Source organism: Oryx dammah, unplaced genomic scaffold (assembly GCF_014754425.2).
Source record: "Oryx dammah isolate SB20612 unplaced genomic scaffold, SCBI_Odam_1.1 HiC_scaffold_25, whole genome shotgun sequence".
NCBI lineage: Eukaryota > Metazoa > Chordata > Mammalia > Artiodactyla > Bovidae > Oryx > Oryx dammah.
In genome coordinates, this window is record NW_024070209.1 from 68,423,972 (window position 1) to 68,449,670 (window position 25,699).

The 25,699-nt window shown below is 43.7% G+C and overlaps 1 protein-coding gene across 2 annotated transcripts in view; it reads right to left on the bottom strand.

The window, feature by feature from the left end:
* Positions 1-12,608: 12,608 nt before the first annotated feature.
* Positions 12,609-25,699, bottom strand: part of LCLAT1 (lysocardiolipin acyltransferase 1) — a 193,072-nt gene continuing 179,981 nt past the window's right edge. For both annotated transcript variants that reach the window (XM_040224147.1, XM_040224146.1), the window contains one exon: positions 12,609-16,680. In XM_040224147.1, the coding sequence (XP_040080081.1) occupies positions 16,178-16,680 (503 nt within the window). In that variant the 3' untranslated portion in view covers positions 12,609-16,177. The remainder of the gene's footprint in view (positions 16,681-25,699) is intronic.

The following is a 25,699-nucleotide window of genomic DNA, read 5'->3' on the forward strand; positions in this document are numbered from 1 at the left end:
TGGCTCCATCATGACTCTGAGGTTGAACTCAAACTGGGTTGTTCTCAGAGCCTGTGCTCATTTCACAGCACAAACTTCCCTTTGGGAAAGTCCAAAGTTCTACCCTCAGAATGGAATGACTTTCAGTCTCTGCTGAAGACAGGCAACTGAAGCTGGAGCTTTACTGACAAGGTAGGTAGGAAAAAGAGCTGTTGGCACCAGAGGTCAAGTCATGGTGAATGTCAAGGGTACAAATGAGGGCAGGGATGCCAGGCCAGGCTTCACTCATCATATGCTGCTGTTGCTAAGTCGCTTCAGTCGTGTCCAACTCTGTGTGACCCCATAGACAGCAGCCCACCAGGCTCCCTCATCCCTGGGATTCTCCAGGCAAGAACACTGGAGTGGGTTGCCATTTCCTTCTCCAATGCACGAAAGTGAAAAGTGAAAGTGAAGTCGCTCAGTCGTGTCCAACTCCTAGCGACCCCATTGACTACAGCCCACCAGGCCCCTCCGTCCATGGGATTTTCCAGGCAAGAGTACTGGAGTGGGTTGCCATTGCCTTCTCCATCACTCATCATATGGTATTAGCTAATTCGTGAACACCAGTATTAGGGCTCCGAGGGAAGCAGAGGGTTCTTAGCCTTCTATCTTTAGTTCGAGAAAGGAGAGGGGGAAAGAAGCCAGCATTGAAACTGGACCTGTGGTGCCCCATGAAGATTTTGCTCTATCATGGGAAGTTTTGCAAATGCGGACATTTCCTCCCCTTTAATTCTCTAAGGCTGCCCAGAATTTCAGAGATACTAGCCATAGTGTGTGTCTCCAAGATATCTGCCAACAGTGGGTGGGCCAAAACCAGCTGTGGGAACTAGGACAGGATCTGGGGCCTGGATCTGCACTAAGCAGATATTTGACACATAGCAGGACGTTGATTGCGGAGAAGGCACTGGCACCCCACTCCAGTACTCTTGCCTGGAAAATCCCATGGACGGAGGAGCCTGGTAGGCTGCAGTCCATGGGGTCACGAAGAGTCGGACATGACTGAGTGACTTCACTTTCACTTTTCACTTTCATGCGTTGGAGAAGGAAATGGCAACCCACTCCAGTGTTCTTGCCTGGAGAATCCCAGGGATGAGGGAGCCTGGTGGGCTGCTGTCTATGGGGTCACACAGAGTTGGACACGACTGAAGCGACTTAGCAACAGCAGCATATGATGAGTGAAGCCTGGCCTGGCATCCCTGCCCTCATTTGTACCCTGTTCACTGTGAGGTGGGAGAGGAAGATGCTCCCAGAAGGAAGATTTCACAGTTAATGGAAGGAGGGAGCCGGGGTGAGGAAAGGAGGTGCAGCAATGTAGCAAAAGCGTGCGGGTAGCATTGCTTTTTACAATCCACACAGGAAGGATGAATGCAGGGGCCCCAGAGTCAAACCTGCTGAGTTTTCCAATCTCGGCTGTGATTTTAGGACCTTGGCTAAGTCACTTAACTCTCTAAGCCTCAGTTTCCTTGACTGTAAATCGGGGAGAGCAGTAGGTACCGCTCTGCAGTAGACTCCTACTCAGAGGCCCTCAGTGCAGTGTGCTACTACCCTGGTGAAGTCCCCTTCCATCCTGACTCTGGGCGTGGCTCTGTGACAGGCTGTGGCCAAAGGGACATGTGCATGGGTGAAGCTAGCAGAGGTTTGATAAGCACTTGCACACTGGAGCTGGTCCTTTGAGGACATCTCTTCTTAGAACCCAACCACCACACTGAGGAAGCCCGGGCAGGCCTGTGGAGGAGAGCAAGGCCTGGCCCCACTGAGCTCCCACCAGTCAGCAGCAGCGCCACCCGCCAGCCATGTGACTGAGGCCACTGTGGACCATCCAGTGGGTCCAGAGCCCTGGCCAGCACCATGTGAAGCAGAGGAAGTGCCTGGGCAATGCACAGAATCACGAGAGAGAGTACACGGTTGTTACCGTAAGTCTCTAGGGCTTAGGAGGTTTGTTACCCAGCAATAGAAAACCTAAGCATTGTCCCCTGAAATTCCAGGGAAGATTCAAAAGGATAATCCACATAAGATGCGCAGCACAGCACCTGGTGAGAAGCAAGTGCTCCATAAATGTAGTTACTGTACTGTGGCCATTTATCATCCACCAGCCATGGTGGCTCATATGGCAAAGAATCTGCCTGCAGTGCAGGAGACCTGGGTTCAATCCCTGGGTCAGGAAGATCCCTTGGAGAAGGGAATAGCAACCCACTCCAGTATTCTTATCTGGAGAATTCCATGGACAAATGAACCTGGTGGGCTACAGTTCATGGGGTTGAAAACAGTTGAACATGACTGAGCAACTTACACACACACATACACACTCACACAGCCATAGAATATTAGCCCTTATCACTATCCACACACAGACAAGAAGTTTGCAAAGCACTTTCCCATACTTATATTATGGCAATAGAAACCCCAAAAGGATTAAGGACCACGCCCACGATGACTCAGTGCCTACATGGTTCGGCTGGACCCAGACTCACAACATCCATAGCCTAAGCATCACACCACATAACCCCAAACATTTGCTCACATACGTGACGACTGGTCTTGGGAAGAAATTCAACAGCACAGACGTAACGCTTCCTTAGAAAAAGCTATCTTAGGATCCCATCCTTAGTGTGTGATTAGAAGCAGAATACTTAGAGCAAATCTTAGGTTCCACATCTCACAAGTGGACGCAGTGCCTGGGCCTGGCTTCCAGCATGGAATGCTGTGAGATTCAAAGCAAAGTGTGTGTGGAGGAGGGGGATGGGTTTTTGGCAGTTTTCTGCAGAAATCTGTGACAGGGTCTGGCCTCTTCCCATGCCCAAAGTGGGCATGCACCCTGCACCAGATGATGAGGGGCACACAGTAGGCCTACATGCCCTGCCTCAGAGCATGTGGTGTCCGGGAACCTCTGCCCCCACTGCTGATTGGGGAAAGGGTGCCATGGGCCTCATCACTGACCAGCCTGCTTCTAGCCCCCAGCCTTCAAGAGAGAAGTGGTGAGCAGAAGCTGCCCTTTGTTCTGCCTGATAGCACCCCCATTTGGATGTGCGTAGCCCCCCTCACACTCCTACCCCCTGACCTTCTTTTCATCCAGCCAGAAAAGGTGACGCACTGGCCCGGCCGCTCCCACATTTGATATTTGTCTTCTCATCTCAATAGGAAGACTGTGGGGATGTTTCCCAAAAAGTGAGTGGGGAGCACGTGGCTTGGTTGAATGACAGATGCCTGCAGTGGAAAAGTTGATGACTCCTCAGGCCTCGAGGTGTCCGAATAAAGCCGGGAAAGGACTGAATGAACAAGCCACGTGTTCTCTGGGAAACAGCGTCTTGGCAGCCGGGACCGCAGGGAAAGAATTTTGATGAGCATAGTTCTTCCAGCTCCCCAGATCTGACACCCTTACACAGCCAGAGGACGGTCATCCAACCCAGGAACTGAATGTTCCTACAGGAGTACTGACTAACTTACAGAGCACAGGCAAACCTGCCAGGATCCAGTCTGGGGTCCCCGTCTGTATTTAGCGTCATGAGTAAAGTCACAGGTGGCCTCAAGGCAGCCAGTCCCATGGCTCCTCAGGACCAGTGGGGGTGTCGCCACAGCAGGGGCGGGCAGGGTGGAGCTGGCCTCTGCAGGCCTCTCTCCTTGGAATGACCTCCTGGCTCCTCAAAGCCCCATGTGGCTGGCATCTGGCTGCAGGCCCAAACTCACCTATCACTGTGGGTGCACCCTCCAGGCAGCCTGTCTCCTTCCTCATCACTCGCTGCTCTGACAGGGCCCAACGGGGAAACGGAATCTGCCACTCAGTCCCCTGCAAGTGTGGGTCCCTGATGGTACTCTCCCAGTTCCAACAGAGGTCTTGCAGAATAAAGAGGTGAAGAAAGACGGACCCTCCCATTAGCCTGCCCGTGAGATGGGAAATACCCCTTGTGGGCTATGGCCTTTTGTCTGCAACACCTCTTTCCCCGGGCAGTGGACTGAGGGTGGGTGCCCCTGCTCACCTACCACATGCGGGGCCCCTCCAGCCCCGCCCGCGCCCAGACTTTGGCACCAGTAACAGTTTGTGCTTTGGGCAAGATGCCCTCTCTTGTTGACCCTCTTCATTTCTGTCTGGTTGGCTTCACACCTCGTAAAATGGTTTGTTTTTGTTTTGCAGAGAAGGAAAGCTTGTGTGTGGGCAGGAGGGACAGAGAATAAAGCCCCCTCATCTTTGCTCCCTCTTTTGTGCAGGGCCCCACAGGCAGTGAGGAGATAATAAATATTTACTGAATTAAATTAGCTCAAACTTCATCTAGAGCATCTCAGACCAAGGGCTCATTTTACAGATGAGGGTGTGGGGACCCGGGGAGGGGACGCCCTCTGTGTGGGGCCTGAGAAGGGTGGACACACTGGACGCTTGTTAGTATTGTCTGGGAACCTTGATGGCACCTTGCTCAGTTGGCATCCTGACCGATTAAGTCAGAATTCCAGGTGGAGGTGTGAAAGCTCTGCAGGTGATCCAGGTGATCTGGTTGGCAGGCCCTGGCCTCAGGGGGAGGTGAAGGAAGAGCCTATATGTGGAGACAGACCAGAGAGGGTGCTGTCCGTGCCCCTGCCGACCCCCACCGAGGAGGGGTATCTTTGGTGAGTTGAGTGGATGGAGAGAGCACTGGGCATTTCAACACATGCGCATCTTGTGTCCTGGCCCTGCTGAGAAACCTGCACTGCGGTTGGATGACCCAGGACAGGCTAAGGGGCAGCAAGGCATCCCAAGGTGGTCCCGAGCCCAGATAGAGAGAAAGGGCCAAACTCAGAGTCTCGCTGTCCTGAGGGACAAGACAGGACCCCAGCCCTCCACGCCCAGCTTTCTCCAGACATCTGTGCCTTCTTGTCATCAGCAAGAGAGCTAAAACAAGTATGGATCCTAAAATGGATCCTAAAATCTCTCAAGGCAGCAATTTTGTTTACCTTTTTCTTACTCCAAGGGCACACTTCAGAGAGACCGGAATGATGCAGGCTCGCCTATCATCAGGAGACACAGGGCCACCCACTCGGGGACTGTGCAGTCATTTTCTGCCCCAGACTGCACAGCAGGAATGATGCAGGCTCGCCTACCATCAGGAGACACAGGGCCACCCACTCGGGGTCTGCGCAGTCGTTTTCTGCCCCAGACTGCACAACATTGCATTGAGTTCTGCAAAAGGTAAGACTTCTTAAAAATAATCACACACCATTTCACACCTAAAAATAATTCCTTAAGATCATTAAATATCCAGTTAGTGTAACTGACTATCTCATAGTTTATTTTTATGGTTTATTTACTCAAAAGAGGACCCAACAAGATTTACCCACTGCATTTGATTAATGTGACTCTGAAGTCATTTTTAGTCTACAGTTTTTATCAGTTATAAGCTGGATTACTTCCATTGAGAGAAACTTTCCTTCATCAAATACTTAGCTTGAGATACCATTTATGTAGGAAAGGAAGGTTAAATGCTAAATTCTTTTCCTCTAGATACAACTTTTCAGAGTAAATAGTTATCCAGCATCCTCCAAATGTATCAGTGTGTGTTTTCACTTTTGTATTTATTTTGAGCATCATTAACACTGGGCTTTTACCACACTTGACATCTTTCTCTGTATTTCTTTTTCTTTTACTGATATTCAAATTGTCCCTCTTTGAGCGGTGGGAGCTTGTTTAAGCTGGCTCCTGAGTGTTTTGGTCCTGACATCAAAGGTTTTTTGGGTTTTGTCGTTGTTGTTGTTTTTAATTTATTTATTTTTTATTTTACTTTACAATTCTGTATTGGTTTTGCCATACATTTGTTGTTGTTTTTTAAATTTTATTGAAATATAGTTGATTTACAATGTTGTGTTAATTTCTGCTGTACAGCAAAGTGATTCAGTTACAGGTATATATATTCCTTTTCATATTCTTTTCCATTATGGTTTATCATAGAATATTGAATATAGTTTCCGGTATTACACAGTAGGAACTTGTTGTTCATCCATCGTATAGAGAGTAGTTTACATCTGCTAATTCTAACCTCCCAATCCTTTCCCATCACCCTTTGGCAACCACAAATCTGTTATCTATATAGTATCTCCTAGTGTGTTTCTGTTTCATAGATATGGTCATTTGTGTATATTTTAGATGCCACATATAATATTATTTGATGTCATATGGTATTTGTCTTTCTTACTTTGCTTAGTATGATAATCTCTAGGTCAATGCATGTTGCTTCAAATGGCATTATTTCATTCCTTTTTGTGGCTAATATTCACTGTATGTGGGCACCACATCTTCTTTATCCATTCATCTGTCAATGGACATTTAGGTTGCTTCCTTGTCTTGGCTATTTTAAATAATGCTGCCATGAACATTGGGTGTATGTATCTTTTTGAATTGTGACTTTATCAGGATATCTGCCCAGGAGTGGAATTGCTGGATCATACGGTAGCTCTACTTTCAGTTTTTATGAGGAATCTCCATACTGTTTTCTGTAGTGGCTGTAACAAATTTATAGTACCATCAACAATGTAGGAGGGTTCCCTTTAAGCAACATGTTCTCCAGCATGTTACTTATAGACTCTTAAAGTTTTATTTTGTTGTTTGTATTTGACGGCACTGGGTCTTTGTTGCTACGCATGGGCTGCTCTCTAGTTGCGATGTGTGGGTTTCTTGTTGTGGTGGCCTTGGCTGCTGCAGAGCACACGCTCTAGGGGGCACGGGCTTTAGTAGTTGCAGCTCAGGGGCTCTGGAGACCATATAGATTCAGTTGTTGTGGTGCATGGGCTTAGCTGCCCTGTGGTATGTGGAATCTTCCTAGATCAGGGATCAAACCTGTGTCCCCTGCATTGGCAGGAAGGCTTCTAACCACTGGACCACCAGGAAAGTCCTAGACTTTTTGATAATGGTCATTCTGACTAGTGTGAGATGGTACCTCATTTTAGTTTTGATTTGAATTTCTCTAATAATTAGTGATGATGAGCACTTTCTTATGTGCCTGTTGGGTCATCTGCATATCCTCTTTGGAGAAATGTCTGTTTAGGTCTTCTGTTCATTTTGCTATTGGGTTGTTTATTTTTGAGCTATATGAATTGTTTGTATATTTTGGAGATTAAGTTTTCACTGACCTCGAGAGTCTTTGAAAACTTCCTTGCTTTTGAAATAGTATCTCAGGATGTCCAGGTTTACCTTCTACAGTCCTGGACCATTTGTCCGAGAATCTCTGGTTCTTTTGAATGGAAAATGATTTTCCATTATCTGGAAACTAGGCTACTCAATGGTTGGCCATTATTTATGGCATTTTCAATGGACAGGACAACCAAGTAGCTCTCTTCTGTTTTTGTTTCATTTTCAAGACCAAATACATCATAAATTTATACTGATTATTTTCAGTCCAAATTTAGGATTATGGGGATTTTATTGAAACTTTTAAAATTCTATACTTATATATCTTTTACACTGAAGATCTTGGTTCTAGCAACATTATCATAATCACTTATATGCCTAAATTTAACAATAAATGCAATAATTTCAGAAAATAAACTGGTATCATTACTAACAAAATGATAATAAAAAGTTTTTTTAAAAAAATTCTTTTTGCCTTAAAATATATACTGTTAAGCATATTATAATTAACTGAAACCATTCTTCTGTGTGTAGTTATTCCACAAATTTGATATGTTAGGGTCATTTGTTTAATTTTCCTTTTTATTTTTAGATTTTTTTCATTTTTCATTTAATTTTATTTAAAAACATTAAAAAAATTTTTTTGGCCACGATACACAGCGTGCAGGATATTAGTTCTCCAAACAAAGATTAAACCTGGGCCACCACAGTGAAAGTGCTGAGTCGTGGTTAGTTTTACAAAACTCTCATTTAGTTTTATAATTATGTAAAACATTAACTTGGTTGCAAAGTCAAGCATATAGCATAAAATAAGGTACATAAAAGAAATCTACTTCCTATCCTAGTCCCATCCATCAAGCTCCTTCCCTCCTTGCATCTGTTACCATTTTACTTTTATAATTTCTATGTTAAATTATTTTGAATGAATTAGCTTTGAAATTAAGCATGTGTGTGTGTATGTGTATGGCCTCACCTTTTTTGATAAAAGATAGCATAACTATATACCTTGGTCTCTCTCTTTCTTTTTTCACTTAACATAGTATTTTGGAGAAATGTTTCATATCAGTGTATGGAGCTGTGCATCATGCCTCTATACAGAACTCAGTCATAGAATTTTATCATGGTGTATTCAATCATTCCCTACCTCAGACATTTAGCTTGTTGGTAGTATTTTCCCTGGTGGCTCAGAGGTTAAAGCATCTGCCTTTAATGTGGGAGACCCAGGTTCAATCCCTGGGTCGGGAAGATCCCCTGGAGAAGGAAATGGTAACCCACTCCAGTATTCTTGCCTGGAGAATCCCATGGACGGAGGAGCCTGGTAGTCCACGGGGTCACAAAGAGTCGGACATGACTGAGCAACTTCACTCACTCACTCACTCAATAGAGCTGCAATGGGGAGTTTTGTGCATGCATCTTACTTTTTTTTTTTTTGGTCAGTGCATTTTTGGGGATAGATGAATGCATAAGAATTATGTTAAATATTGGAAAATTCTTTATTTTCTTGGGCTCCAAAATCACTGCAGATGGTGACTGCAGCCATGAAATTAAAAGACGCTTGCTTCTTGGAAGAAAAGCTATGACAAACCTAGATAGCATATTAAAAAGCAGAGACATTACTTTGCTGACAAAGGTCCGTCTAGTCAAAGCTATGGTTTTTCCACTAGTCATGTATGGGTGTAAGAGTTGGACCATAAAGAAGGCTGAGCACTGAAGAACTGATGCTTTTGAACTGTGGTGTTGGAAAAGACTCTTGAGAGTCCCTTGGACTGCAAGGAGATCCAACCAATCCATCCTAAAGGAGATCCGTCCTGAATATTCATTGGAAGGACTGATGCTGAAGCTGAAGCTCCAATACTTTGACCACCTGATGGTGGACAAAGAACTGACTCATTTGAAAAGACCCTGCTGCTGGGAAAGATTGAAGGCAGGAGGAGAAGGGTACAACAGAATATGAGATGGTTGGATGGCATTACCAATTCAATGGACATGAGCTTGAGCAAGCTCTGGGAGTTGGTGATAGACAGGGAAGCCTGGCATGCTGCAGTCCATGGCGTTGCTAAGAGTCGGATATGACTGAGCGACTGAACTGATTGGAAAATTCTCCTCTACAGGTGTAGCTGGGTGGAGGTGAGATTAGTTGGACAAGACTCTTAAGGATGCACATTTAAAAAGATAATTTATTTATTTATTTTGTGCTGTACTGGGTCTTTGCTGCTGCGTGGACTTTTCACTAGTTGAGGCAAGCAGGGGCTACTCTTTGTTGCAGTGCTTGCGCTGCTCATTGTGGTGGCTTCTCATGGACCCTAGGGCACTTCGGCTTCCGTAGCTGTAGCACGTGGGCTCAGCAGTTGGGGTTCCCAGGCTCTAAAGCACAGACTCAACAGTTGTGGTGCACGGGCTTAGTTGCTCCATGGCGTGTGGGATCTTCTTGGACCGGGGATTGAACCCAAGTCTCTTGTATTGGCAGAAGGGTCCTATCCACTGAGCCACCAGGGATGTCCTCAGGATGCACATTTTGAGTCAAGTTTCTGCTTTTAAGAATTTGGTTGCTAATATATTTTGGTAAATCGTACCATCAATCAAAAATGATTTGATTCATGTAAAAAAAAAAAAGCTAATTATTTCCCAGAAGTAGATGGGTTTGCATTTCAAATTTTTGTTTCTGTTATGTTAAATTTATAAAATTTTGCACCCAGCTTTTTAGTTCAGGATTCTTTCTGAACGACTTCCAAGGAATCATTGTTTAGAATTTACTGTGCAAAAGGAATTGGTGAGATGCTGGGCTAAACACTGGTCAGGATAAGAGAAATATGAGACATTCTTATCTTGGCTTTCCAGAAGCTTATAATCCAGCTGAGGTGATAGGACTGAAAAATAACTATAACATAAGATAGTATGTAATACAGCTAAGCAAGATTTGCAGAGAAATATCACCACGAGAGGAGGACATTTCAAGCTAGCTTGATCAGGAAATATTTCAGAGAAAAAGTGGGATTTGACTGAATTTGGGCTGTGAAGGAAGCACCTTTATGAGCGAAGGTGGGAAAAGGCAGGAGGCATGTGAGTTTTAGGCTAAGGTCCACATCTGGGGACGATCCTGGGCCCAAGGTTAGGCTGGGTTGGGAGGAACAGGGAGAGAGAGGTTGAATCTGGGCTGCCTGACATCATTAGGAAGTCACTGAGGGCAATGAGAAGTGGGGTTCCATGATTAAACTAGCACTGTGGGGATATCAGCTGGGTCCTGTGGACAGACAAAGGCATCATCTCCTGGAACAGGGAGAGCTGGTAGGTGGTGGACTTGCCAGATTTAATGTAACAGGAATGAAGAGCTGCCCCTGAGGAGGAAGGCACACGTGGGGGTGATGACCTGACTGTCAGGGCAGGTGAGGGAGGGATGAGTGACATGGTGAGGTTCTGTGTCTGCTGTGCTGGGGGAAAGAGGACTGCATTGGCCAGTAGGGAGAGAGCTATACTTTCACCAGTTTTGCATGGAAATGCTGTCCATACTGTCTTAAGTCCGAGTGATCTGGGTGGAGGTCATGACTGAAGTCCTCAGAGGGGCCAGTTGTTGATGAGGTTGTCCGTGTGCAACTCTGGAGAACGCGTGGGCTCCCCAATGTCCCCTGGGGAGAGGGAGAAGGTGGCCGAGCTCCTCTGTGTCTCTCAGTGCAGGATCTGGGACTCTTGCTGGAAGTCGTGCCAATTTCCTCCCGACTCCACTGGGAGGTTTCCGAAGTTGCAGAGTCGAGGTGGACATCTGGCCATCCAGCATCATTTTTATCCTGTTCTCAATAGCAATCCTCTTAAACTTCATCCCTTCCCAACACCTTGTCCCTGTGGTCCAAGGGGACACCCTCCAGACTTGGCTCTAGGAGGTGGTAAGTAACCCAGGGATGCGACCCACCTAATATTTCCAGGCAAGTGTGTGGTTCAGGAATGACCATTGTAACCCAATTTAGAATTTGTGTTGTTCCACTGGGGAAGGGGTCTCTCTGGCTCTTTCCCACTGGATTTGAACCTGAGAGGATGTAAGGCTGAGGTGACTGTGGGCATCAAGTCACCATGTGGCTCCTGGGAATCAAGTCACCACCACCAAGAGAGCACAGGTTGTCTTTTTAAAACTGTTTTGGCATGAAGAGTGCATGCCTGAGTGCAGGTTAGATTCTGTGACATCCTATGGCCTACTAGCTGGCATCCTACCTGCCCTTCACAGGGGGTTGCTGAAGCCCTTTATATAATTTATCAGTGAAATGAGTGATGTGGAAGCACATGGGTGACCAGAAAGACCCTGCTCTCCTCTCCCCTGTCTGATCAGATTATAGACATCCCAGCAGCCTGATGACCGCCATCCTGGCAACCTGGCTCTTTGGGTCCTGCACACCCCTTTCCCAGAGAATGGCGATGGGCGCTCCCCTCAGAGCTAATCTTTCTAGCAGATGCTCATTGGAAGATCTGAAGACAGACTGGGGCGCTGCAGAGCTCAGGTTCTGCAGGGAAAGAAAATCATTTTCCTTCTACCCTTCTGGGTTCTTGAAATATCAGATAGATAAACAAGAGGAGAATAATCAAAAATTGATTAGCATGTATCATCCCTCCTGTATTCATGGAGATACCCAGGGAAAACTGAGTAACTCCCTGAGGTGGCTTAGAATCCAGGCTGAAATACTGCTTAATGGAAAGGGGAGGGAGAAAGTAACCTTCTTAGGGGAGAGTGAATGGTGAGCAGGAAAGATGGGACCTTGGAATAGATGGGGGTGTGGGGGTGGGGTGGGGAGTATGGCCTTTTGTGACAAAGTGTGTGGGTGTGTTCTCTCCTCTCCTGTGACAAGAGTCAGTCAGTTTGATGACACCGCCAGGGAGGGGGTTTATGGAAACTGAGTTCCTTTCGGAGGATCTCTTTAGGTAGAAAAGGGGAGTTCAGAGATAGGCCTTCCCTGTATTTGCTATTTTTCAAGTTCCTACAACTGAAAATAATCAACATACCAACGTGGTCTATGTGGGGTGGCATGCCCTGAGTGCCTATATGCATATATTGGGGTGGGCATATTCTGCTTCCCTTAAGTCCCAAGACTTTGTGTCTGTTGGCTAAGTATGTTTTTACGCACTTGTCAGGCTTTGGTAAAAGGTTTGCCTTCCTCGTTCCAGCTTCCCTGACAGTGGAGGAGCAATGAGTAGAGCCCCACTTGCCTCTTATAGCTGCTGATGTGGATATTTCCCGTTGAGCCCCCCTTTTGTGGAACGACCACATTCCCCTCAGGCTGAACTGAGAGATGGAGGGAGAGAATGTTCTGGGGACATTCACTGAGCCCTGAATTCGGCTGTGGCCCCTGGGCTTTTTCAAGGATGAAGGCATTATATCCCCTTTTTGCTCTGGCATTTTGTTTCAAACATCCGTGAAAGAGAGTCCTAACTGATCAGCTCTTCCCCAACAGGACACATGGCGAGACTGTAATGATGACACTCAGTCATCTCTGCACGAACAGAAGTCCAACACACATGTAAACTCTATTCAATTCATTCCACTTTATTCTGGGATGGATACTAGAGACCACAACTCACAAACATACCAGTGGACATTGAAAACTAAGGCCATTCTGTGAGTTATTTTTAAAACCTAGTGTTTTGCACATAATGATCTTTTTTAAAAAATGAATTACCAAAAGCAAGATTTCTCTTCTGAGATAAGAATAGAAGGTTGGCACAAGACAACTTTAGGGCCGTATCTAATCTGAAGTTCGTCATGTGACAAGAGCATCTTTGTTTTCTACAATAGAAATCACAGCCCTGAGGCAACCACTACCCTCAGCATCAAGTTCTCTTTTCCAGATGTCATCATAAAGTAGTACTGACCACAGTGACCAGTGTTCTATAAACCATATTTCTCCCAGTGAATAGCAAAGAGACTTTTACCTAAGAGACACACTGCAGGATTCTTGGAACAAGAAAAAGAAAGGGACCTGTAACTAAGGCACTGAAAGCACATTATTTATATAAAGAAATGTAAACAGTTTAATACCAACAGGCTCCCTCCATTAGTCTCTGTTATAAAAGTGCACAAGGGCAGCACGGTCAGGCGCGTGAAGTCCGGGTGAGATGGCAACGTCTCCCTGGAGTTTCAGCTGCCGACGGTCGACAACGTCTGACCTGGGGCTGTGGACGTAACTCATTTCAAAGTGACTCAAGAGGAAGCTGTGTTTTAGTAGCATGACAAACAAGGAAAGGATTTTACGAAGGGCTTTAAATTATGGGCTCTGACATTTATTTTTCTTTCAGTCTTCCACCACGTTCTTCCCCTGAATTTTACAATTCCTTTGGCTTGTTTCATCAGAGAGGCCTGGTGGGAAAACTTGTGGCCTCATCAGCGCCCTTCCTTGTAGGTTCCTATTTTAAGTGTAATCTTTCACGTCCCCCATAAACCACACTCGCTTTATTGAAAACGTTTCCAAATGGGAACGATGTGACAAGTGGACACACAGCACTGTAAACATTTCAAACTCCGCTGAGTTTACTTTTGATGGACTGAAAGGGCTCTAAGATGGAGGCGAGGGCCCATATGCAGCCAGACAAGGGGCTGCTGAGTCCAGAGGGAGGGTGGGAGGTTGGGAGGGGCTCCTTCCTGGGGCCAGGCAGGACTGAAGCTGCATTAACCTCTACTTGACACTACTAATCTCTTCTTGCTATCCGTTTTAGAGCCCAAATCATGGACCATATATTTCTTTAAAGAAGAGAATAAAAAGATGGGTAGGAAAACAAATAATTACAATTTTAAAAGAAGCCTTATTGCAACCCCCTCCCGGCCCCCTCTAAAAACACAAACAAAACACCCCCCCCTAAACACACAAAAAAACACCCCCAAAAGGCAACTTTTTTCTTTTTAAAGTTACCACTTCTAAGTCTTAGAGCAAGTACAGTATCTCAGTTTCTGGGCTTATGAGTTCTGGGCACTAAAAAAGGGGCTTGCATTTTATCATAAAATATGTTTGTTTTTTTAAAGACCAAAAGAAATCATGTTTTAAAAAGGAAGAGTTCCCGCTTTACAGGTTTCAGAGAGTTAAAGAGGACCGGCCATTAAAGCCAGAGGAGCCATGGGAAGCTTGGAGGAAGGGTTAACCGCCTACATTACTAACACCTGTAGGGTATAAAGTGCGGCCTCTCTCTCACCCAGGACAAAGGCAATCCTGATTGCTAAACTATTTCTTGTTTCCAAACATAACTAGAAGAAGTCTGAGAAAGACCTAAATTAAAAACTTCTTTCATTGGGGGTTGGGGCGGGGGAGAGGTTTAAAAAAAATAACCACCTTAAAAACCACTGAAGAGCTGGGTCTGGAGCAGATGTGGGTAGTAACGAATCAGAAGCCCCAGCAGTACTGAAAACAGCCTTGGGGGAGGAGTTAAATAGGCTGGGCCTTCAGTAGAGGCACTAGTTAGAACTCTCCAAGTGAAGGTGGTGTGCTGACAGAGGGCTGCTGCAACCAGGACCTTCCAGAAGAGTCTGCCTGGTAAGTCCAGCTCACAGCGTGCTTGCCTTTCCTGGCGATGCCTGTGTCCACTGTTCACTGGATGGAAATCACCGTCCAGCAAAAATAAGACATCACTGAGAAAGCACTTGCGCCAAGAGTATACCAAGCTAGAAAGAGTGTTTGAGGCTGGTTCAAGGCAGGAATAAGCAGGCAGGTTTGCTTTACAGCACAAGACTTTTAATTGCCCCATCTTTTCTGCTACTCTGACCAGCATTCCCATTCGGACTAAATAAATAAATAAATTTAAAAAGTAATTGCAAGGCTCCAGTGGAGTGGAAACCTCGACCACATTTCTTTTTTTTTTTTTTTTGCCTCAGAAGGAGACTGGTACTGTTGGCTTGCTGGATTTTCCACTGACTCCAAACGACAGGAATATTTAGGAGAACAACTGGTCAAAAGTGGGCTTAAATTTTACTAGTGAAAGAGGAAGCCTGAGACTAAAAAAGAGAGAGATCCCTATCATTAAGAAAGGATTCATTTTTGTCACCATTTTGATTTTAATAAAATTTGTCAAGGCTACAAGGGTTGAATAATTTAGATTAAACCATCATGGCCCTGTCTGCAAGTGTTTTTGTTGTTGATTTAGTGGCAGAGGTTAGACACACATGCACATGTAGAAGATACAATAACCTTCCTTTTTGTGGCAGGTTTTAAAGAAATATTTCAACTAAGACACAACTTCAAAAGTGAGTTTCTGATGGCAATACCAGAATGTTCTCAAAAAGGTAAGTGACTTTGATGTATACCATTGTTAATGCAGAAAAGTGACACCTGCCAACACGCTGTAATGAAACAAGTGCTAAATATGCAAAGGTACACAGAAGTGAAGAACTGAATTGTTTGAACTCTGAGCTTTAAAAATTTAAACTAAGGTTTCTGAGTGGAGAGCCTGTGGTTGCTCCCTGAGACTCGTCTAGGTCTTATTTTCTGCGTGAGAAAAGGGCACCGGTGGTTTTCTGATGTCTCGGTCAGTGCAAGGCTAAATGCCAAGGCTTCATGAATAATGAAGGGCTTCCTATCAAAATGTTTGTTCAGCTTAAGGAGAAGGGGTTTTTGTCTTCTGGTCTTAAGGAAGGATGCAAGGGTTTGATTGGCATGGATAGGGGTGCAGGGACAGCGCCGAGAGGGAGCTGGGTGGAAGGTCTCTCACCTCCACAGTCAAGTGCCAGCACTTGACCTGGGCTGGTGCTCAGGAGCTTCAGCTCTGCCTCCCATCTGGGGAATTTGTCAGGAAGCAGGACTGGACCTGTAAAATATCTGTGTACCTTGACTGCTAACAGCCTGATGATTGTTTAACTCCGGCCCGCGTTAGTTTTGCCGCCATCGCTCCCTGCTACACAGTGTTGAAATTACATTCAGAGATTTAAAAAGAAAAAAAAATCATGTGTGTAGCAATATTGTTCCACAAAACTAAGTGCAAAATATCTTTAACAAATAAGGACGGTTGTAAGAAATATTTGACACAGTCATGCAAAAATGCATCTCCATTTACAAAGGCTTAGAACATTTCTGAAATATGCCCTAGGCTTTTCCGCCGTGAACCTTAACCATCTTACTCGTTTTTCTTTGCGTTTAAATGTGGCTGTTTGTGTAAGAAGCGGTAACATGCAAGTTCGAGGATCTCCAGTCCACCAAATATTCTCTCCTGCAGCACGAAGATGACAATGATGATGATAAAATACCACCGGACAAGACTGTACAGGTAGATGAACAGGCACATTGTAGGGCTGAACAGGGTCCAGTAGAGGATGGAGAGAAATTTGACCACCAGGACCCTGAGCTCTGACTTGCAAGGAGGAACGGCCGTCTGCCCTGTGAAGGAAAAATTCTTCTCCCCTTGATAGAAGGAGCGCAGCCTCTCTTCTTTCTCCTCCCACCGCTTGTGGCACCAGAGCTGGAGGTCCTCCTTGGACTCGGGGAGGGTGTTCACGGGGTACCGGTGGACGTGGAAGTGGATCTCCTTGGGAAAGTCCCCGAGGAGGAGGTGCTTCTCCGTCTGGGGAATGTTGTGAGGGTACGCCACCGTGATGTCATGGACGGCGTCAAGGTTCTTACCTAGGTTTTGGAAAAGATAAAAATACAGACAGAGTAAAGATCCATTTGGACAGCAATGCTGATTCACACTGAAGGCAGGGGAAAAAAAAAATCAGGACAGAGTGAACCAAGATGAACAAACAAGGGCTATAAATACCTGTGTTCCTGGGCACTTGCATCAATATTTACCCGTCACTTAGTTTTTTATCTGCTTGCTAATTACCACAAAGACCTTTAGAAAGAAATTATCTTTGTTCCTAGAAATAACAATCTGCCATTCAAGAATTAAATAGATAAGCACCTTAAATTAGATTTGAGATAGGAATTAAAGAACGCAGCTCTTCTCCACCAACAGGATTCACTGTTTAGAGATCTCCTATCAATAGACACCCTCTCTCCAAATAAAAAACTTTCTTACTTTTGACCCAATATCACTATGAAGGCTACTGGAAAGAAAAACCCCGTGTCAGAGTTGATACAGTGGTCAGAGACATGCCTGAAAACTTCCATATGACTTTTTAATTTCTAGAAACATCAGTGTGAAGTCAAATTCAGAGACTGAATGAGACCCTGACTTAGTATGCCATCATCCTTACAAATTTCATTGTTTAGTTACTGTGGGGTTAAATGTTTTCAGCAAAGTCATATGCCAGGTGCTGGAGATGGAGAAGTGATCAAAAAACGCCAATCCCTAACTTCACTCCAGAGCTCACAGCAGTGTCAGGGAGGCAGGCAAGCAGTGTCCTAAAGGGAAGCCATCGCAGGTGAACCTCCCAGCAGACAGCACTGGAGGGCTGAAGGCACTGACTGGGCTGGAGGCATCCAGTGAGGACCCTCACTGTCAACCTTGAGGATGGGAACTCAAGTCTGTAGGTGATAGAGAACCTCTTAAGCATTTTAAATAGATAAGGAACCAGAATTTGTTTCATTTGAGCAGGGGTTAGCTTGAGAGCAGTAACAAGAATAGTTTGGAGAGGACCAGGGGCAAAGAGGTTAGAAGAGTAGTTTGGTCATTACAAGGCAAGAAATGAAGAGGAGGTAGGGCCTAAAGGAAGTGAGGTGTTCAAAACACATCACAAGGAAGGACTGACCTGACAGAGTGCTCAACTGGAGGGGGTTGAATGAGCCCAGGTTTATTTCTGTTTGGGGTTCTTGAACGGACTGGGGAAAGAGGGGATCTCTGAGATCAGAAATGTGACTAGAGTGCCATCTTTAAAGAATCAAGAGGATCACCCATGGAATCCTGTAAGAGGCCCAGGGAGGTTAAGTTTTTGGCCCAAGGACACACAGTGTGTTGATGCATAATCTCTGAATGTTGCTTTCTTCCATACCAAGTTATCTTCGGTGAGAGACTTTTGATGTGAACTCTTGATTCATCATAGAACTCTATGATGTAGGCAAAATTAACCTGTGGTGGAAATCAGAACAGTAGTTGCATGTGGGGGTGGGGACTGGTGGGAAGGGAGAATGAGGAAATTTTCGGGGGAGGGGGGGCCTGGGGGGGGTGCAGAGACATTCTGTATCTTAAGAGTTTGGATTCCATGAAATGGTACATTTAAGACCTGTGCAGTTTCACTCTCTCCAAATTTTACCTCAATCTTAAGAACAACAAAGATATGAAGCAACTTCCCCACCTTATATCACCATGTTTCCCTTCCTCCTGAACCATTAGTTTGTGCTCAGTTTCTCTGTAAATGCTGGCAGTCAGCCTCCTCTCCTTTGTGATTTACTTTAGGGAAAGGACTAGATTTCAATCTGGTTTCAGAACTGTCTTATAAAATACTCAGCCCTTAAGAGCTATGTCATAAGAAATGAGAGTACCTGTATCAACATGGTTTAGACTCAAAACTGAAGGGAAGTCCTTTCGGGACGCTGTGCGCTGTTTACCTGGTGGCAGAGGAGGCAATGAAAGGCTGGCGGAGGCAACTCCAGGGCACTCGTGCCTGACAGCCTGGGGGGAAAACGAGGCCTGGCCTATTCGGCTTCAGAGGAGGGAAATGGGTCCTGTGGTGAGAGACCACAGGAAAATGTTTAACAACTGTCAAAAGGTGATGTGTCCACTGTTTGAGAAAAGGCTGGTTGACTCCGACCTGGTGGGCTGTAGTAGGAACCTACCCATAGGAAGGAAGGCTGTCTGGTCAGGCATCCAAAGACCAATTCTCACTGGTACACTGAGCTCGATACATCCACTAAGGTGGTAATATAATATGTCTTACCTGTTAACCTCACCTGCATTACAAATTGATCAACCCTTTGTCAGTTCAACATTAATCATGATTACCCTGCTCTGTATTGATCAAACTTTTCCCTGACAAGTGAGTTTGAGGTTTTAGTGCCCCCTCTACCTGCAGAACTCAGAGCCTGTTCATCGATGCCCACCAACCAGAACCATAATCCTTGTATTATCACAAATTGGTAGCAAAGTCTATAGAATACATACTATATAGTAGTAAGAATCTGAAGATGTCCTTTCTGCATTCCTCTTAGCAATCTGTAGGGTAGGAGGTGTGTGTGTGCACACAGACAAGTGTCTGCTCAAAATACATACAGTGAGTTTGGGGACAGAGATGGTACCACTTACAGAAATGTTCTGTGAAAAAAATTCTAGATGTATTGTAGTGCAGAGCATGAGGGCTGTGGAGGCAGACTGCTTGGGTTCAAATCTTAGCTCTGCTTCTTAGTAAGTGAATGAATTAATCTCTGTGGTTTATTTATTAGCTCCTAGATCTATAAATTACCTCATAGGTTGTTGTGAGGAATAAATGAGATAAGTAAAAACACAAAAAAGGATCTGATATGTACTAAGCGCTCAACAAATGTTAGCTGCTGTGGCTGTTAATGAATCATAACACTAGCATGTCGGGCTCTAACATGAATTTAGCTTTGAGTAAAAAGCAGAGACATTACTTTGTCAACAAAGGTCCGTCTAGTCAAGGCTATGGTTTTTCCAGTGGTCGTGTATGGATGTCAGAGTTGGACTATAAAGAGAGCTGAGCACTAAAGAATTGATGCTTTTGAACTGTGGTGTTGGAGAAGACTCTTGAGAGTCCCTTGGACTGCAAGGAGATCCAACCAGTCCATCCTAAAGGAAATCAGTTCTGGGTGTTCACTGGAAGGACTAATGTTGAAGCTGAAACTCCAATACTTTGGCCACCTGATGCGAAGAGCTGACTCATTTGAAAAGACCCTGATGCTGGGAAAGATTGAGGGCAGGAGAAGGGGACGACAGAGGATGAGATGGTTGGATGGCATCACCAACTCAATGGACATGAGTTTGAGCAAGCTCCAGGAACTGGTGATGGACAGGGAGGCCTGGCGTGCTGTGGTTCATGGGGTCACAAAGAGTTGGACATGACTAAGGGACTGAACTGAACCGAGTCCACAGATGCCAGCATGGATAGTGGGGAAAATACTGCATTCAAGCATCTTCTTTAAACCACTGTCCAGGGCACTGCTCTTCTGGGCCCTGAAGACACCAATTACAGACCGTATGTCTTCCACATAAGACAAATGTTCAAACTATTATTTCACAAAGTGGCCAAGGACACTGCTCTGCCTCAAATATTTCAGACTCTTTCCCTGAAATATTTTATCTCAGCTTTATTCAATGACCAGCTCAAATTCTAAGGGCTCTAAGAAGAGTTTCCTTATGTATTCAGGCCAAGTGGTCTTGCCTGCAGTGAGTGCTTAAGACATATGTTTTGATGTGCTCATTTGGGCATTCACCCGCCATCCTGCAGGACAGTATGAGAAGCTCACGAGAACCCAGTGTCCCAGGAAAACAAGAATCTTAAGGGCAGGACCATGTCTTTGACTGCTTAGAACATGCTGCCCTGAACTTAGAGAAACACATATTTTACTAATATCTATAGTCTATCTTCTCATCTAAAGATACAGGAGGGAATTATCATGCCTTCTGCATGAGGCTGTTAAAACAATTTAGTGAACTTTTATACACAAGGCTCTCTGCATAGGACTGGCACATGGGAAGTTCTTAAATGTTAGCATCTGCTACAACTTCTATATTCAGTTAATGAGACTGACTGGCTCCATTGGATCTTTCTGCAACTTGGTTCTGTGAATTCTTGGTTCTGAAAGAATTACAACAATCTTGGGTGAGGGTGTTGGGAGATCACTTTACAAAAAGGCAATATTCCAGAAATTTCTATAAGTTGCTTGTTTGGCATTTAGAACTGTGGAATGATAGAACTCAACATAATTAAAATAGTATTAAATAGTATTTAAATCCTATTTATATTTAATAGTATTTAAAATACTATTAAGATATTATTTTAATTATGTTGAGTTCTATCAACATAAGACTGCTAAGAAAAGAGGTTACTTTTCACACCATCTCTTCAAGACCTCCTGCCCTGGGGCCTCTACTACCAGGGGAGGGGAGTCCTTACTACCAGACAAGGTATCTTCCTCCCAGGGGTAGGCAGGCTTGCAGAGCTTGGTTCATATATAAGTGACAGTAACGAAATGGATAGTCAAAAGTTGAGATGTGCCTTTATTTCGTTTACCAATTTATAATAGCTAAAACAATGCATAATAGATTCAGATAAGCTCCGGCAATGACAAAGAAGTTACACTACCTTTATATTTTCTGGTACGAGAACAAGAGACGTTTTAGTATGTGAATCATGATGGTTGCCATCAGTAAAAGCCATTCTTAGAAGACTGTATTGCTTTTTCAGTTCAGTTCAGTTGCTCAGTTGTGTCCGACTCTTTGCGACCCCATGAATCGCAGCACGCCAGGCCTCCCTGTCCATCACCAACTCCTGGAGTTCACTCAGACTCATGTCCATTGAGTCAGTAATGCCATCCAGCCATCTCATCCTCTGTCATCCCCTTCTTCTGCCCCCAATCCCTCCCAGCATCAGAGTCTTTTCCAATGAGTCAACTTTTTAGATAGTTTAAATTAAAAATATAGATGCTCTCTGCCTACATGGGACTTAGAAAATGGATCTGCTGTTTCTGATACTGTGTCTACTGGACAGTTTCATACTTGAGTATTATTTTGAAAAGCAACCATTCTGTTAGAAGAACAACACTCAGCTGGGTCCAGAGATGTTTGTTCTCTAGAACAGAAAAAGCACTTGCTTAATATTCCAAGTCTTAATTTTCAGTCTCAGACTGAGACTGGGGGAATTCTTAATACTTCAGTTGTGTTTAACCAATAGAAGTTTAAAAGGTATTACTAGACTTCATGAATGTCCTATGCAAAGAGCAGTTCTCCCCAAATAGCAAGGGGGCCAATGATTATCAGCAGAGCTCTACTCACCAGGAATGGGGGAGGGCCAAGTCTTTACACATCTGTATGTTTAAAATGGAAAGGACCAAGAGAAGAAATCCCAGTTTGCCCAGATTGAATTATACAGTTCAGTGGCAGAAAAACAGAAATGTTATTTTTCTTTCTTTTTTAATCCAAAGTGATCTTTAATGGGGCTTTTCCTGTAGCTCAGCTGGTAAAGAATCTTCCTGCAATGCAGATGACCCCGGTTCAATTCCTGGGTCAGGAAGAGCCACTGGAGAAGGGATAGGCTACCCACTCCAGTATTCTTGGGCTTCCCTGGTGGGTCAGATGGTAAAGAATCTGCCAGCAATATGGGAGACCTGGGTTCGATCCCTGGGTTGTGAAGATCCCCTGGAAAAGGGAAAGGCTACCTATTCCAGTTTTCTGGCCTGGAGAATGCCATGGACTGGACAGTCATGGGGTTGCAAAGAGTTGGACAACTTTAATGAAGTTGATAACAAGTGTTTTTTCTTTCCCTGTACCATAATCAAATGTATGCAAAATATACAAAAATTTAGAATTTCATTTTAATGCGTGCTTTTAAAAAATTATACATATACTTTCTATTAGATCTAGATCCATAAATCTACCTATATGTATTGGAGAGTTTTCAATAAAGCAGCTTGTCATTTAAGATGTGTTTGTGTTAAAATGCTGAGGTCACTGGTTTTGTGCACTACTTTATTAGATTGAAAAAAAAAAAACAGGATAAAAGTGGGAGTTAGTACCTAAGCAGTCATTCACTGTGCCACTTTGATACTGAATAGTACATGTCTAAAAATAAGCATGACAGACCGACACTAGTCTGTACACTTTGAAGAACAGCTTTGAATGGACAGATTTGGATATATTTAGACAAGAAATACCAATAAAGAAGAAATCTTTCAGCGTCAAAATAATGGGGCATGCATGAATCACTTAAAACCAACTAGTATTAAGGCTCAAACAGTACCATTTTCTTTGTTAGAGAAAACATTACTGTTCCCTCGTAGGAACATTGTTCATTTTTCCTTCTGTACAAATTGGATGCATATGGAACAAAAGGTGGTGTCAGGAGGCTTCCAGCCCTACCTCTTATCAGCTCTATGACTTGGCAAGTTCACAAGAAGCCTCATCTGTAAATGCAAATGAAAACAGTAGCGACCCTCATAGGGCTTTGTAAAGATCAGTTGGGAACAAGACTGCAGGATGCCTACAGAAGGGCTTGGCAGGTGTGTGCTCAAACTCTGTTATTCCTCACATGGTAAGGTCACCGACAGCACCTGTTTGGTTTCGGGTGCTATCCTTTACCTTCCATTTTACTCTATATTTCCTCTTTCTATGGGAGACAGACAAGTCTCTTGTAGTGACACTGAGGTCTACTGTCTAATATTCTGTCCACTCCTCTCCCCAGTAGAGAACTCAAGTCATTTAGGTGCTGACCTTGGCTCTCCAGGTAAGTCCAAGCATATCAAGCAAGTGCATCAAGGTCCCAATTTATCTCCTGATGCACTTTCTTTTCCAACCCTAATAACTCATCTCTTGGACATTTTAAGCTCAGCATAGAAATTGAATCCTCTGATGGCATTTAGAATTAGAAGCTGATGACTTGTGCTCTAGGATCACTGGTCTCTTGTCCCATGTTGCTGTTACTGTTTTTAATAAGTTGAAGTTAGTGTCTACTCTTTTTCTAAGAAAGAACCATTCTGCACTTAAAAAGCAACCTTCAGCTGAAAGATGACACTAAAAACGGTATCCCTGTGAATCATGCTTATCCAGGAATTCAGCTCTTACCTACAATTTTAGAGAGACATATTTTCACTTTCCTATCCTAAATCTGTTGAACTTTTTGTTTTCTGTGTAAATGCATGAATCTTTTCAATTATAAATCTCTCTCTTCCGATGGAACTTCAAAACAAGTTTTATTTTCTAGGTACAATGGGAACCTGTTGACATTTTCCATAATTCAACAATACTGGTGCATTAGAAGATCATCAAGGCGAGATGTGAATAACAATATAGCACTTGCTGAGGACGGACAGACACATACACTCATATGCACACATGTATATAAAACATATGCCTCAAAAAAAGATACATAAACTTTCAAAAATGAGATCATACTGTATATACTGTTTTATAACTGTTACATGTACTTCCCATTCATGCCATTATAATTTTCTAAAATATCATTTTATAGATGTGTACACATTAAAAATTACTTTATCAGATATTTGTTTTCACATAATATTAAATATCAATATTTAAATAGATATCTTTGTAATAATAAGGATTTTATAGGGTAAATTCCAGTAAGTTAAATTGCTGGATCAAAGAATATGAATAGGCTTTTGCTGCATATGGGAAACTGACCCCCAGAAAGGTCAGTTTAATAAAAACACACAAGAAATGTATGATGGTGCTTTCTTTTTCACACTTTTACTAATGCTTGCAATTGCTACTTTTAGAAAGTTGCCAAAATATGTCATTTTTGTTTTAATTTGTATGTCTTTGGTTAGATAAAACAACATATCACTGGGTATATACACTAGGGTTATCCCTACAGGTTTTGGGATTCAGTGATTTGTCATCTTACGGATTTAAGACCTCTTTATACATGTTCTAAATCTTTTATACCAGTTTTGGTCATCTGACACTAGTGTTTCCCTGATCACTGATGGGTTTATTTTGTTGCTGTCTATGAAATGTAGCTTTATGTCTTTTATCCAGTTCCTATGGGCTGTTTGTCTCTGTCTAGTCAATTTGCAAAACTTGTTCTTTACCATGGATGATTAATACTCTGTATTCTTTGTTGCATAGTTTTATAAATCCGTTATCTGTTGCCATTGTTTATGGCATACTTCCAATATGTGTGGGTGTCTGTGTCTATACAAGTTCATTATTTTTTCCGTTCTAGCTTTTAGATTCCTATCTTTATTTTTCCAGCAACTAGACTGTTTGTATACTTTGTAGTTTTCTACAAGATGAAAAAACATTTTTCATTTAATTTTATAACCCACCTTTACTTTCCTTCAAGACATTTGTTTTTCTAGCACCCTTTATTAAGTAACTCTTTTTTCCACTATTTTGAAATACCACCTAGTCATAGATTAGATTCTCAAATATACAGCTATCCAGTCTCCTTTCTCTCTTCTGCTCCACTGAGCTGTGTTTATTCCTTTCCTTAGTTACTTAATATCTAATAAAGCAAATCTTTCTTTTTCACACTGTACTGGGCTCCTGCTGGCACCACAAGAAAGAGCAACCAGGTAAATAACCCTGCCAATTAAGGGGACTTAAGAGACAGGAGTGCAATCCCTGGGTTGGGAAGATCCCCTGGAGGAGGGCATGACAACCAACTCCAGTATTCTTGCCTGGAGAATCCCCATAGACAGAGGAGTCTGGTGAGCTACAGTCCATAGGGTCTCAAGGGGTTGGACACAACTGAAGCAAATTAACATGCACAATTCTAACACAAAAAACCACCCCCCTCTCAACTTATCCTGAAATTGTATTTGCATTATATTTACATTATACTTTTGAAAGAACTTGTCTTTCTTTTAAAAGTGAGAGTTGGACTATAAAGAAAGCTGAGTGCTGCAGAATTGATGCTGTTGAGCTGTGGTGTTGGAGAAGACTTTTGAGAGTCCCTTGTACTGCAAGGAGATCCAACCAGTCCATCCTAAAGGAAATCAGTCCTGAATATTCACGGGAAGGACTAATGCTGAAACTGAAACCACAGTACTTTGGCCACCTGATGTA